We start from the raw sequence: 16,630 nt of genomic DNA on the forward strand, positions 1-16,630 counted from the left end.
CTGAAGGCGGCTATTAATAAGCCAATTTCTAATATCGTTAGTCCGCAAAGTTCGACATAATGAATTTTGAATATACCCCCCCCCCCCCCCACAAGAAAATCAGGACAGACTGGAAAAATGTAACTGACCCTTGCAAACTCAATCTTGAGAGTGCAACATCCCGAGTAGATATCAGCTCCGTCCAGATTGCTCTTCACATACGTCGCAGTGTCAAGGTCGTCAAACTCAACCATGGCCTGCACTCCCCGACGTCTGAAGATATAGATCTTAACTGGTGCACAGTTGAACTTTTTGCACACGGCTAGCAGCACTCGCACTGTGATTGGATAGTCTGGTTTTATGATTGTGAAAAGGAGAACTTTGTTGGGTTTTCCCTCTTTTCTTGGGATTCGGTCTGCGGGTGAAGATGCTGACGATTCTGCGCTCATGGCTCCGCCTCCATTCGCATAGTGTTCATCGGGTCTAGGAAAAGAAAGAATGACTTTATTTACCCGATGTCAATATATCGATATAGAGTAATCAAGGATTAAGGTAGTCAGAAAAGCCAGGACAAGAAACGATATCAGTCCAAAACTTAAACTACGGCGGTAAGATCTGAAAACTTAAATCCGTCTATATTGCCAAATATTATCTTTCATTCAATTGTTCCGAATTGTTTTAACATGCAATATGCAAAACATTAAAACATACCAATAAACCGTTGTTGGGCAAAAAATTAACTTTACGTTGGTAAAGATTGTAATTGTAAGTCATTCGCATAATCAGTACGACAGAACATTTTCAAAGCAAAAGAAAGCATAAGTTTGTTCACACAAATTTATGAAAACTTTTGTTTCATCTAATTCTATTTAAATGTTTTTATATTCCACATAAGCAAAATTTAGATTGCCAATTCATAATTCAAATGGAAAAGTTCGCAACCTAATTCGGAAAAATCGAAGATCCAAAAGTTTCTGAATTTTGAAGCCCAGCAAGCCTCTGAGATTACATGTTTTTGAGACAGCTAAGAGTAAAGCTCTTGTTAACAAAATATAATCATGATTTGGATATTAAAAAAATGAAAAAAAAAGGCTCGCGTATCAAAATTCTGATCAAATATCGAAATGAGCTTGTAGTCAGTCGAGTTACCACACTCAAAATTTTCGGATCTTTTCCGTTATTGACGTCCAGTATGTTCTGAGCGGAGACCCCCTTCCCCCTCCTCAGTGTGTCAGGACATAACAAAATAGTATGTGTTCTTGTATCAGCTGCTCTTTTGGTGCAAAATATGTACCCATTTAGCTGGGGGAGGGGTTCACAAATGGAAAATTTCGCAACTTTTTCATGACAAATTCTCAGACCTTATAACATAATTGATCAATATAAAAAGTTAGATGTCATATTTAATTAATTAATAATAAATAATATTAAACTAACCGTGAGGACATGCTTGAATGTCTGGTTGCTGCGTATGGTGTGACTTGTGATTTTGTCGTGTAAGGGTGGTTCGAACGAGATGAAGACGTGTAGTGGTCACCACTTGCGTCTAAACACCACAAAATCAACCAAATTCTCTTTCTGTCACTTCAATTAAATCCCAAATCCAAAGTCACTGTACTTTGTGCATGCGTGACTTTTGACTTTGTGAAGGAAACTTGAGAAGAGACAGCTAGATTCAAGTTCAAATTTAAAGTCACGATTGTTAATGGCGCCAAGAACAGTCTCTCAATTGACTTAATGATGCTTAAATATCCTTAAACATCAAAGTAGAACTAAAAAAACTCTACCATTTTAGAGTGAATCATTCTGATTTAGCTAACAAAATCTGTTACAATTTTTTTCCATTCCGAGAAAAAGTTATAACTGAGTCAAAAAATGAAAATGGTTTCAATAGCTTATAATGCCAGAAAACAATTCAAATGAGCGAATAAAAGACCAACCTATCGAAAATAAGTTGTTGCAGTATGCTGTCAACTCAGTTTTCTTGTAAAGAGTTATAGTGTATTGAATAAAAAAAACCAGCATCGTCCGAACACAAAATTCAAGTATAAAAACCTGAAATTAACAAAGTTCTGTACAGCTGTTTCCCCAGTGTAACTTTTTTAACTAAAAACAACGCAATAATCACACCACAAGATGCATTGAGTACCTCTGAATACTAAAAAAAAAACGAACATTAAAATGCACAATGAAAAACCTGAAAATTTGAAAATTTCGTTCAATTACAAAGAACACTCTTAAAGACAACAAATGCACAAGAAACTAGTACATAATAACCTCCAATAAAAAAAACTTCTCGAGGAATAAAATTATAATTTCAGCATTTGAATCTAACTTAAATAAGAATGTCCACTTCCTTTTCCCAAGCATGCGCAAACAACATTACCACAACTGCAACACAAGACCATTTTACAAGATCAATTTCAAATAAGTCACGCAAATATCGGGGATTCATTAGATAATATCGATATCAGATATTATCGCCATCTGAAATTATGGCCAAATATTATAGATTCAGGTGACCAGTCATTTTTAATTAGCGATTATGCGACTTAAAACGGCCGTGCATATTTTCATTCAAAAAGGAGAAAATCATCCTGAAGGCTATCGATCAAACAGTCTGGTATAGGTGTCGATTAAGCTCAAAAATAAGCGGAAGGACATCTTGGATATGATGACATCTCAGGCTTTTTAAATTTAGATCACCTTCTTTTTTTACATTCCAAGAGTCGAACTTTTTTACATTCCATTCGTTGAACTGTACATATCAAAACTGTTAAATGATTGGTTTCATGAGAAAGCAAAAAATAGTTAAGAACATTTATTCTTTTGTTTTCAGTGTGATTAAAGTCTATAGATCCTCGAGTAACGTCCATCAACTATAAAAAAATGGTTTTCTGTAATCAGATCTGATCTATTCGGTGCTTCGCTAGGATCATGCATCTATTGATAAATACAAACACCTTGATAAAGAACCGATAAATTATAACTTTGAAACAGTTAACATTGTCGAAATTATTAATTTAATATCAACTTTATCTATTTACGCGCAAAAAACCAAATCGAGAGGATTTTGCTTTCTGCCATCAAAATTCGTACATTTTTAAATCATTTCTGATTTAAGTAGGACAATTTTTAGGTAAAACAAAAGGGCGAGGAATAAGAAACAAAATAACGGTCGTAAAAGTGTCCCCCAACATTCTCCAAGTCGTAATTTCCCAACAAATAGCTAACAAGTCAAGTTGATGACACCATTTCCAATATAACGTCAACCAGATCAAATATATTTTTGCTGTTTTCAAGTTTATTTTTTCCAAATACTTTCTTCGAGCAAAAAAACGCTAGCAGAAGATGGCATGCGAGGTATAAAAAAATTTTTAGTTTGCCCTACGATCTGATGAAGTAATCAAATTTGGAGAAAAAACTTTTTATTCATTCAAAATTTGACTCAAAATTGAACTTTACCGAAAAAATCATCAGCGATGAAGATATCATCAGCGATTCCTTCAAATTACTTATTTCTAAAAAAAATCAAATTTAGAAGCTCTTGGTCGAGCTTCTAAAAACATGATTGGTTGAACCATTGAGCAAGAAAATTAAACTGAAAATTTCACAACTTTTGATTATTATAACGTTGAGTTTAAAACCTGATAAGCATCGCAGCTGTAGAGCGGCGAAAAAGTTGATAGATAATTATTTAATCTGGTAGACTGTTATTGACTTTCTTCTACGTCTTTTTCGAAAAACTGTTTTTAAAATATTCTTCTTTCAGAAACTTTATGAATTACATTAAAAGATTATACTACACATTTTAGCGGACACTTTCGATCTTTAAAACTACTCAATTGAACAGCAGTATCATAACTGGAAAATTTGGACTACTGCTATTGCAATCACTCACCCATGAGATTAGATTAATATCAAAATTCCGAGCGCAAAGTAACTACAGTTTCTTTCTTAAACTTTTTTGAGATAAACATTTTCCATCTGAGTGTAGCCATCTAACATTATCCAGCCAATGAATGCTTAAAACATATTAACCGCGCATTGAAATAAGAAGCACATAAAGAATTAAAATAATGAAAAGACGTGTTTGGTGTGAAATTAAAAAAAAATTCTGTTGTGTTGAATTTCACGTAATCCAGTTAATTCAAATCTTTTTTATGACGCACGTTCCAGTTTTCAAGAAAGCTCTATCTATAAAACCTCACAAAGTGGAAAATCAAATCAAAATCTGAGGTTTAAAATCAAAAATTTTCCACCTCGTTTTAGCTGAACAACAAATATGAAACTCAGCTCTCATTGTTGTCCAAACAAACTACGGCTACAATCATTTTTATAAAATTCTTTCCCTTCCAAATTATCGCCCCCTTATTGAATAATTACCATGACTGGGGGCTATACGTTATATGACTACTACGCTGGGGCAATCGTCAAGACAACTGCTTCTATCTTTATCCCATCCTGCATAATCCTTGTTTTAATTAATGTTTCTTTACAACTGGCAGGAGCTTTCACTTTCGCGGTACACTCGCTTATTGGAGGCAAGCACACGCCAATTTATTGCAATAAAAATTAAAAAATTGAGCAATTTGTGAAACTTTTTTAAACCTACTTCAGGGACAAAAGCTTCAACATGGAACTTCTGAATATATTCCAAAAAATTGAACACTTTGTAGGGACAACATTAAAAGCGGATAAAACAGCCTAGTAAATTTTTTCTTCCCTCATATTCACAGATCGCAAAACGATCAAAACTTAGAGGTCAAACCTCATTTGACATTTTTGGTTGCAAACATTTTTACTAAGCTGCCTCTGCTTGCTATTGAGCTAAAATGAGGCCAAATATTCGACAAAATTCAGCCACGCAAGAAAATTCCGTTCAGTAGAAAATCTGCAATAGAGTGCTTGAGATTACTGACCACCTTTCAGTAGTAAAGCATCTTGAACATAAACCGACTAATATCGGAAGAATTGCTCTTGAACGACAGGCGGTTGCAGAAACATTTGACACCGCCGGGGTTCGAACCACTGACCTCTTGATCCATATCCAAAAGCACTGCCCACTCGGCTACCAGGCCCTAGTTTTGTTATGCCGCCACCGATTTTATACTAGCAACAAGCTTTACATCGGAGTGAGAGCAATAGAGTTCAATCAAAGATGAAGAACCAAAGCGTGAAAAAATCACTTGAGAAGTCAAAGAATATTCTAGAAGGAAAGCGCAAAATGGTCAAGCAAAAATTTGCATTAAAAAAGACCAACACGTTTCCAATAATTGCTATGAACTTCGTTCATGAGCAATTAAAAACGAATTCCACGAGATTATAAAAACAAATTTTCAAAAATTGAAAGGTTAGTTGCTGTTTCGAAATTCCAAAGTAAAAAAATATCCAGATATCCCAACAGAAAAGAATTTGCCTTAAATGAAACTTAAATTTCATGTGCGTAACGATATTTTGATTAACAGTATTTTAAAACCTCTGACGTTTTCAGAAGTTGAAAATACTCATAGTGCAACTGCTCATCAGATGCAACACCAAAAGAAAAATAAACCAAATTATTTACATTCACAATCCAAAAAAATGCAATGATTTTTAAAAATTTTCTTCAACAAATCCGTATTAATTGTTTGTTTTATTCCTTTCCTGAGCAATGATCAATCCATACTTTTGAAAATTTCGAAGCCAACTAATGAGGGATGAAAATTTTCTCTCAATTTCCCGTATCCGAATAAGATGACGCCATTTGTCATTAGTTTCAAAATTCTCTTGCGCTAAAGTTTCTATCCGCCCTCGGATAGACTAAGTTACTGCTCTGTATAACAACTGTTTCAAAAAGCAACCGAAGTGCTTTTTCTGAAATAAACAGCTGTTTAAGGCGTAACATTCTGTTTTTCTTGCTCCCATATTGAATTAACTTCCCAAACATCTTTCAACAAGCGAAAAAACGTAAACCGACCAACGTCGGATGAATTGCTCCCGAATGACAGGCGGGGGATGTAGCTTAGATGCAGCGGGAGATTTAATTTAGGGATGTAGCTTAGAAATTTTTTGTGTGAAACTTGGTCCTAATAGGGGTTCCAACCCGCGAACTCCAGGATAGCAATCCGAAATCTTAACCACTAAGCTACAACTAAGCGCAAAAATGGTCAAGCAAAAAATTTTGCATAAAAAAGACCAACACGTTCACAATAATTGCTTCTAACTTAGTTCGAGTGCGATTAAAAATTACGAAGCTATTAATAAAAGACACAGTAAAAAAAGCGCACGTCTAAACTACACACGAAAACTCGAACGTACAGATTCAAATTCAAACTCAAATTCAAAAAAAAACAACATTCCCATACTAACTATGGTATCCGTAGGTACCCGCCGTCTCGTCCTGCGTGTAATACGTCTGCTGTTGTTCGTCCGGATGGTAACCCAGATCCGAAGGCTCGTTACTTCCACCGGCAATAGTTCTGTTATTTGGAGCAGCGGTCGAAGCCGGAGCTGTTTGGTTTGGCGAGGAAGAAAGAGACTGTACTGTAGAAAATGTGATATTTGGAACACAGTTGCTTATGGATATACATTGGCGCTGCTGTTGCAAGAGTAACACGTTTTCCGCATCTTCAGGCCTTTCAAACTCAACCAAAGCCTGGCCTTTGTTAGCCAGCATGTAGCAATCACTAAACACACAATACCACTAGTCCTCATTCTAGCTAACTAACACAGTAGTACACACAACCAAAACACACACACAAGATATGATGGTAACAAAACAGTAGTCAACACTCTAATAATAACACAAGCATAATACATAAATATACAATAATTCACTTTATGACATGCGAGAATATATCACAATATAACAATTAGATCTCGCGCTATAATTTCGATGTGACACAATAGTAGAGCTATTTATTTTTCCAGCATTCTTTCGAATTGAGAAACAAGAATATCTATTTCTGATACAACGAAAACTGAATGCCACATGTGCATACAGCAAACAAAGAAAACAATAATCAAACTGTTGACAATTTATTATTCCTTTTTATTAGGAAAACATCAATCTTAGCCAAAAACCGTGCTGATCGTTATGCGCCAGAGCGATCCCACGTTATCCACGATCGAACGGACCAAAATTACGGTAAAACGAAAAAAAATGAGCGTGACATGAAAGTCTTAAACTGCTCAAAAATGTCACAGAGGGACAAGTTTACAACTTTTCATAGGCCAACGTAAATTTTTCGAGCAATGAATTTTGCTCGGCAATCAGATGAACGAAAATCGCGTAATTTTTTGTTATTAGTGATAGATTAGGATCATCAAGCATGCCCAGTTTTTTTTTCGCCACACCAACTCCGAGGGGCCTGATTCATGAAAAGTACAAAAATGAATATTTTTTTTAAAAAAAATGAAATTTTAAGCAACATAATTCCAATATTCTTTGCTCAAGCGTAACATTTGGAGCTGGTTGTCAATGCTGGCGGGTTATAGTTAAGTATTTCAAAGAGTGCAAACCTCAAACAACCTTAAGCAACCGCTCATGAAGATATTCCATCACGTTTCGAAAAAATGAAAATTTTTGCAACTTAAACTTTGGATTACAAATTTTTCTTGGTGTCCATCAAAACCAGAGAGGACCTTTTGGCAAGTAATCATAAGGATGAGAAAAGGCGGTAGAATGAACTTATACTGCTTTTGCGGTGATTCGAATTGCTCTCAAATGACAAGCGGGGTTTAACTGTGCCTGACTTTAGCCAAGGATGAAGTATAATGCGACTGAAGGGCTTTTGAAATGATTTGAGCTGATTATGGACCACTTCTAAGATTCAAAATCAATAGTTTTGGCGCACCTTTGATTTGAATCTAAAACTCTTTGCAGTTTTAACAAAACGTGCTTTTCTTAATTGAGGTGGAAGGTAAACGCGGGTGCTGGCGTGGGGGGTGAGTGGATGGTCAAAATTAGTAGCACTGTTCTTCATTCTATTAACTTTCGTCTCCTCAACAGTCTGCTAGAATCGCATACGCAGAGACCAGCAGGGCGTAAGGCTCTAAGAGAACTGCTCAGCGAAGTGATGCCCCCCCCACCACACGAGGACGAAAAGTCAAATGCTCAGACGAAAATACGGCAGTACGAAAAATCGAATAGGAAAAAGCCCAGCAGGCCTACTGCAATAGTCAAAACTTTTGTTGGGAACAATTAATATAACACATTCAATCAATATTGATAAAATTTATCCAAAAAAAAAGTTTTTAACTGAGCTAATTTTGATTTTTGATTATTTGCAAAATAGTTCTTTTACATTTCATGCGCTTGCTCCTAGGTGATATGTTGATAGATATATTTACAAAAGATTGTCTAAACATTTGTCTCTTCAATGCACGCAGTTTTAAAAAACAAATAAGACTTTCACTGAATTTTTGACAAATTTGACTAAAAACGAAATAGTGATCCTAACTGAAACTTGGTTGAATGAAACAGATATTTTTCCAGAGAATTTTTTGAGTCCGAAACACAAATTTTATTCAAAATCAAGGTCTTCAAAAACAGGAGTAAATAAGGGAGGGGGTGTTGCCATCTGGGTTCCTAGGGACATATCTTCAAAACGGCGAAATGATCTAAATGTACTCAATGAAAGCTTTTTTGAGTCCTTATGGGTAGAAATATCTGGGCTATCGGTTAGCAAAAACTTAATTAATGCTTCGTATTGTCCAAATAAAAACTTGAGAAACAATTTCATTGACGAATTAACATCAGAGACTTCCTCGGCGTACTCAATCACTGACGAAGTTTTGCTTTTTGGCTATTATAATCTCAATCATTTCAACAAAAGAGAATCCACTTTATTGGATGAATTGGCGAGTAATTCCGGACTTGTCAAACACAGAAAAACCAACACGAGCCACCAGCGAAGGCGTAACACTAATCGATCACGGGTTCTCCAGCAACAACCAAACTCAAGATGTTCAGATTTTCCCCCCCATCAGTTGAAATGCATCACTTGATTGTTTTGTACACTACCAATTTTCTTGTTGAACCTAAAAACAGGAAGCAAAGTTTTATCAGTAGAAACAAAAGAAAGTTCGATGCAAATAAATTTAGTCTTGATCTTTCAAATCAGGACTGGAGTAACTTATATCAATGTGAAGATGGAAATAGCATGTACAATGTTTTCATAAACGTTTATAGTACTACTTTAGATTTGCGCGCCCCACTTAAAAAAAGCTTTCAACCAGAAAGAAAAATTGCTGAAAAACCTTGGCTAACAAAAGAGCTGAGAGAAGAAATCACGAAAAAACATAGATTTTTTATTAACTGGAAAAAGAACCCATCGAAGCAAGCGCATACCATTTTCAAATATAAGAGAGATTTGGTTAATAGGCGTTTAAAAACAGCCCAAAACGAGTTTTGCAAACAATTTTTCAAAGAACTACCAACAAGTAAAGAACAATGAAGTTTCATCAAAAAAAGAATTGGCAAAGAAAGGGAGTGTCTCGTTATAGACAAACTAGTCGATGGTGAAACAGAAAATGAACTTGATATTGCAAATTTTCTCAAAAGAGGTTTTCAAAAACTAGGCTTATACAATGGAAAATATGTGAGCGCTCCAAATATTTCTCGCATAGAAGTTAGGGAAAAGTTTTGCTTCAGAACAGTTACACTAAAGGAACTCTATGATGCCATTGATTCAATTGACAACAATAAGTGCCCAGGTCCAGGCGTTTTTAATGCTGGGAAAATCAAGGCAGCAAAGTTTCCAATCGAAACCCATTTGCAGTTTGGTTTTAACACAAGCATTAGTCCAAATATTTTCCTGGAAAATTTAAAACTTGCATTCATTAGTCCGGTCTACAGAAAGGGTGACGTAAAAAATTGTGAGAACTATAGGCCTATCTCAATTACTCTAATGCTTGCAAACTCTTTGATCGTATGCTTCTCATTCAGGTTAACGAATTTATACAAAAAGAACAAAATTTTGAACGGTACACAGTTTGGATTTCAAAAACATAAAACTTTTACAGATGCTGTTTTACACTTAATCGAAGCATTACAAGACAACTATGATAACTTAAAAATTTCAGTTGCTGTTTTTATTGATCTAGTTAAAGCATTTAATTCAATGTCGCACGAAATTTTTCTCAAAAAGATTGAAGCTTACGGTTTTTCAGAAAGTGCAGTTGATTTATTTAATTCATTTCTTAAAAACCGACAGCAGTGTGTTAAGATAAATGATGTTTAATCAGATGGATTGGAAACACATCACGGTGTTCCACAGGGAACGGTTTTAGGGCCACTAGTTTTTCTTCTCTACATTAAAGATTTTCGAGCAAAGGTACAAGGAAACTTCAACATAATTCAATTTGCTGATGACACAAGTTTCCATTTAAGCAGAAACAATGTCAATGAACTGGAAAAATGTGTTTCTGAAATACTGGAGAAAGCAGATAATTATCTTAATTAAAACAAACTAACCATGAATACCGGTAAAACTGAACCTCTTTGACTCTCGAAAGAAAATGAGAGTTTTGGTCCAATAGTTTTTCGGGGACAAGAAATTAAACCACAAAGTCACTGCAGATACTTGGGTATAATGATTGATTCTAAATTAAATTTTCATGTACAACTCAACAAAGTCCTATCAAATATGGCCACAGCGATTAGATCCATATACCTTTTACGTTATCAGTTACCTCTGAAAGCACGATTGATGCTATTCAAATCCCTAGTCTTTTCTCATTTTACATTCAGTGCTCTATTTTTTCAGAACCTGAATTTCTCTGCAAGGCAGCGAATTGATCAACAAATCAATTGGCGAATTAAAAATTGCTATATGAGAAAAAAGTTTGAGATATCTAAAGATCTCTTAGTAAAATCTGACATTTTGCCTGCAGAACTTTTAATAAGCCAGATGAGTGTTTCAAAACTTAGGAATGATATTTCATTATTGAAATCAGACGGCACTGAGAGTTTTTTCTATGTGGTAATGTCGTAGCAAGAAAAAACAACAGAAATGAACAACTAATTCTCCTAAGGTCGACCAGTCGATCATTACAAAAAAGAAGCATCCAAAAATGGAATAAACTTCCGCGTGAAGTCCGGACTATCAGATCACGCTCAAAGTTTAAACGCATGTTAAAACCGCATCTGCTTCAAGAATTCAAACTTGTACCGTTGGAAAGGAACGTTGGTGGCTTCAAAAGTTGTTTTTACCTTTAAAAAACGGAACCACTAATTTTGATTTTTAACATTGTACTGATTTGTATATATAATTTTAAACTTGTTATATTTAACCCCTGGATTATATTTTCAATTTACTTGTTTAAACAAAAAAATAAAGGTACGCTGAGCGCTAATGCCAGAAAAGAGCTAAGTTTGGCGAACCAATTAATCAAGGCAAAACAACTTTTGATCCGGTTTAAAAAAATGACAACGAATATGAAACTTGTCTTGTTAACAAATGTACAATATACAGAACAGACTCTTACAACTATATCGAGAGCATTTCAAGGGTTCGCAGATTGTTTTCTCTAATTGGAAAAACCGACTACACATAAAATCTTTCAAACCTACGCAGAGACTCAATTCAGATCTTGCTGGGTTTACCAAACTAAATTTTTTGCATTGTGTCTATTTAAATCGTACAAAGTAACGTAGATGTCCCTGGCTAATTGATTTTGTAAATCGTAATGGAGGTTTCTGCAGGTAACCATTTGAACATTAGATTTGCTGATTTTTTTCCAACTTGGCTTTCCTTAATTTCAAGAGATGTCTCGAAAGTAGTTCTGTCCTCCGCAGTGACACTAAAATTTATGATATCCCGATTTTTGATGATTATAAAACAAAAAATAGAACCTCTACTTCAACACAACGATGGAAGTTGATCCAAAAGAAATTAACTTCAGCAGTCAAATCGAAACAATAAACCAACTCACAAATGACAACAAATTAATTGACGATAAAACAAAAGACAGCCAACTGCTTCAAAACTTGTTGTGCAGCTATTCGCGCATTGAATAATAGTAAACTGTCGATTGGAACTCACTCCCAATTCACAAACACAAACTGACTAAAGTCGGGCGAATTGCTCTCGAAGGAGACGGGGGCATTATAATTTAGAGGGGGGTGTGGTTAGTTCAGAAATATTTTATGGGTGCAAAACGAACTGACACCACAGGGGCACACTACACTGATTTCTCCCAAAATTGCACTTAGCGCCGAGAGAAACTTTGATCACTCAAAATGAAGAATTGAAATGAAAAACAAATCATCCAGAAGTCAAAGAATATTCTACTACTAAAGCACAAAAACAGCCAAGTAAATCAAGCGTTTATAGCAATTACTTCTGAGTTCGTTCAAGAGCAATTAATCAACAAATGCATAGTAACAAATGATCTGATATTCTTCAATAGGCTTCCGTTCTAGGTTTATTTCGGCTAAGAAGGGAGAGAGATTAAGCGCAAGAAACCATCAGAAAATTTTAGTAACTCCAACATGAGAAAAATTTTTCAAGGCCTCTTTCCAGTACAACAAATATGGCAATTATGCTCAAATACAAAAATATTTGCATTGAGGAAGATGATAGTGATCAAAAGCATTGAAGAAGGTGATAGTCAACAATAATCGTGGATTAAACTGAAGCTTCCAGGTGTATCTTAGGACATTTATTGAAAATAACTTCACATGGAATGGGTAGGAGAACGCAAGACAAAAAAAATTTACGGTAAAAAAACTGGTGTGGGTCAAATTCAAAATCAGATTGGACTTCTATAAAATATGGTGCTACACAAGATTAAGTTTTCTCTATGAATTCTAGGACCAGCTTTTAAAATTCAAACTAAAAATTGCATTGAGAAAATAGAGATGATCTGATACTTCAAATTTGAATAGAATACACAAATTTAATCTCACGCACACAACAAAAACATAATCGACTATCGTCGGGCGAATTGTTCTCAAACGACTGGCTGAATTCGTCAGTAGCTAGCTACGATTTGAGGCCAGCTTTAGGAGCATGGGGTGAGCGCGCTGGGAGGGCACCGGAGGGGGAGGAGGTGCAGTGCGAGCGTACTGGGATACAGATGCAGCAATGTGGGGATTGAGGAGGGCTGAAGTGGGGAGTGGGGGTCAAATTCTAAGAACCGCCCTTCACACCATGAATATGTCTGAAAACAGCTTCGGTTAATCGCACACATAGATTCTAACAAGCCGAAAGGCTCTAGGAGAACTTAATAGCTTCCGGGAGTTACCTACCTGTTTATCCGTTTTTGAGGACAAAAGTCAAAAGGGTCAGAGAAATTTCAAAAAGAAATTGCATAAAAAGACCACAGGACTAATATAATTGATACAAATTTCCTTTAACTGCAACAGATTAATAACTGCAATTAATAACTGCAACAGATGGCTTAAGACGGGTTCCAGCGAGCAGGTAAACAGACGAAACAGAAAAATAAACAATGAATGAGCAATCAAAATAATGGTTCTGTATTAAAAACATTCAGTTGCATTCAATTTGAAGGTCACTCCAATTGCGAATGCCGATTACTGGTACTCAGGTTTAATTCTTAATAATTAATTGACATGCCATAAACAATTTTACTGTCTTTCGCGCGTCATCAAATACCTTTAGGAATCATGACAGTTTTTAAACTCACTATCACTTATAGTAGTTTTCGAAATTTGTCATCATTCTAACAAGCAATTTAAAACTTTGATTTTATCGAACAAATGTAATACTGCGCTAGATCTTAGTGAACAAAAGTACTGAAATTTTACTTTAAAAATTTCTTTCAGTTTAACAGAATGCGACAGAAGTTTTAACATCAGCTAAGTCGTCGCAACTTTTGTGCAACAGCTTCCACAAATTGTTTGCTTGACATCCAACGTAAAACAAGATGCAGAAACGTCTCAATTATAGGAAAATTCATTTATAGGTGGGATAAATTTCCAATTGCCAGTAGCCAAATCAAACTAATTTGAAGAAAAATTAGGATGGCAGGATTTAAATGTATTACAGTTCTGACAGCGAAAACGGAATCTGGGTGTTATTTAAAACTAAAACATCTGTTTCGTTTACACGAACTGTTAAAAAGCAACATTAACCACGCGGTTATTTTACTTTAGCTGTTTCAGTTTTATTTAATATAAAAATTCGTCGAAGTCAAGCATCTGGTTCCGACTTTACTATGCGGAATTATAATCCACTGAAAATTTCAACAGTAATAGGGTCAATTGGAACCATCTAATTTCTTAAATGTGACAAATCGAATTGAAAGAAACCTACTAGATCTGTAAATTAAAAGGCTGACATATAAAGCTACTTCAAATAGAAAAAAAAACACAACAATAAAGGGCCGTGTACACCATCCGGCATCGATGGATGTAGGTCGAAAAATAGGGCATGATGAGTAGCACTTAGTAGCCGGATGCTGCACTCCAAGCTGTTCCCCTCCAGAAGTCAAAATTTCAAGCACAGTTGGAGGCAACTAACACTATGGTTCCATGCTTCCGCAGCACAGCCATAACTTCTGCTTCAATGCAAGTCGCTGGCAATCCCTGAAGCTGCAGAACCTTGGATGGCTTTATGTCCTCGTTCCCTTGTGAAAACTGAAATAGAGCAACTTGCATGCACTGCTGAATCAATCAACTGTGAAGTTAAGGTATTGTTGTCTTGTTAAACATGATGATGTCTATTGTTCCATGTGGCTAAAATGGGGCATTTTTGCATAACCAGCGTACATCTATACCTTAGAAGACGCTAAACTAACTTCAAGCGGAGTGGCTGCCCATTGAAAGTTCGAATTATTCTCTACATTTCCGAAAAACTTTGAACGCTTCGGAGGTTCAGGTCCATAATCGTACGCCATAACAACCTGAAAATCTACCTAATAATCAGAACTCGATACAATTTGATAAGAAAAATTATATCATAAAACGAGGAACACTGAACTTTTTAAGAAACGATTATCTTCGCAATGCTGTTGCTGTTTTGAAATTGCTCAAGACGGAAAAACCTGCTGTAGAGTCTCTGCTCTTTTTAATCTGCTGGAGCCTGAGAACAAATCCAGGACAAAATCTTGGTGAAGTTGTCAACAACCTAAGTGAAAGTGCTTCTTAAAACAATCACGCAAAATCGGGAGGGGGACCCGCAAGCACTGACGGTAATGCGAATTTGGCCATTCAATCAAAGTAAACAACGTCAGCGTTCGACAGCCGATCAGGGAAAACGTCAAAGGACCCAACCCTACCCATCCCCTCACCCCCTAGGAGACTGATCGGTCAACTCAGGAGCGGCAGGTTAATTCAATTAAAACAGTGCAAAAGTTCTGCGATAACTATTATTCACCGATCACATATAAATACTCGATAGAAACTCTTCATTGGTGTCATCATGATTCGAATGAATTAATTAAAGTCTTCCTGATAGGATGGCCTCACTAATCGACTAGCAATCGCTTTTTGATGGACTTGCATTCCCTTTGACAGAGATTGCAACTCTGCATTAGCGCAAAACTGACAAAGGTTTGTTCATAATTAATGACACCTACGTAGGTTTCCTGTCAATTTTCGCAAATTCGAGGCGAGTTGTATTATTAATCCCAACGATGATCGACTTGCTGTTACTGGGTTAGCAAAGATCAATATCAGGAAACTGCTATGAGCGAACTATTCTCTGACCGCAATGTCCAAGACATTAGAATGTCCATCAATTGAAGGCAAAACGCCAATTCAAAACATTAGACGGTTTGGAAGTGCAGATTCCGTCATTTTATGTACGCTCATGTCATTTTCTGTACGCTTATGTCATTTTCTGTACGCTGATGATTTAAAAATTTTCACATGCTGCGAGTCACAATTTATACAACAAGACCTTAATGCCTTACTTCAGTGGTCAGTTTTGAATTGGTTGAGTTTTCATCCGTCTAAATACAAAATTTTACCTTTCAATTTTGACTGTTCGCAAGTATTAAAACTTGGTGAGACAGCACTGGATTACACTGACTATGTAGAGAAGTTATTGTCAATTAAAACTCAAATTGAATAAAAAAAACGAACGTTTTCGAACATTGCGTTCATCGCCAGGTTTAAAAATTAAATGAAATCATTTACAAAGTATATAAACTAGTCTTTGACTCTAATTCTAAGAAATGAGTTAAAATAACATCAAATTTTTGAAACTATTAACAGTTAAAACCACATTTACAACATTTTCTTTACACTTATTACACTAAAACCAATTGTATAGCAGCCGCCCGTGCGCAATATGTATTATCCTTTGCAATTGGTCGTGGTACTTGTTTAAAATACAAGGATTGAAGTTTAATTAATAAGTAGATAAAAACAGAAGAGAGTGGTTTCAAATAAATGAAGATCTAATTGAGTGATTAACTCTGAAGGTACGTTTATTGTTCAATGAGTTTCATCCTCAGTTTTGTCCGTACCCAATATCGGTTCTATCACCGTGGTAAATTAACCAAGTAAATACTGATATGTCACAATTGCTAGTATTGCTCGAAGCCCGATTTTTGTCTATTTCAATCTGTCGACAACTATCAAGATTGTGTCACTCATTAATCAAGTAATAAATTGAATATATAAACTAAATCTTTGACCTTGAAACCCAAAGATTTTAGTACACCTTTTTTTTACATACATGTGACACTCACA

At 35.6% G+C, this 16,630-nt stretch overlaps 1 protein-coding gene across 1 annotated transcript in view; it reads right to left on the minus strand.

The window, feature by feature from the left end:
- Nucleotides 1–15,097, minus strand: part of LOC142352106 (uncharacterized) — a 49,132-nt gene extending 34,035 nt beyond the window's left edge. The window contains exons 1-5 of the mRNA XM_075404478.1: nucleotides 14,731–15,097; nucleotides 14,454–14,569; nucleotides 6,331–6,647; nucleotides 1,417–1,525; nucleotides 129–462 (exon numbers count right to left, since the gene is read on the minus strand). Coding sequence (XP_075260593.1) covers nucleotides 129–462; nucleotides 1,417–1,525; nucleotides 6,331–6,647; nucleotides 14,454–14,569; nucleotides 14,731–14,829 — 975 coding nt within the window. The 5' untranslated portion in view covers nucleotides 14,830–15,097. The remainder of the gene's footprint in view (nucleotides 1–128; nucleotides 463–1,416; nucleotides 1,526–6,330; nucleotides 6,648–14,453; nucleotides 14,570–14,730) is intronic.
- Between the last annotated feature and the right edge of the window lie 1,533 nt (nucleotides 15,098–16,630).

The sequence above is a fragment of the Convolutriloba macropyga genome, chromosome 13 (genome assembly GCF_964194025.1).
Source record: "Convolutriloba macropyga chromosome 13, txConMacr16.3, whole genome shotgun sequence".
Lineage (NCBI taxonomy): Eukaryota > Metazoa > Xenacoelomorpha > Acoela > Convolutidae > Convolutriloba > Convolutriloba macropyga.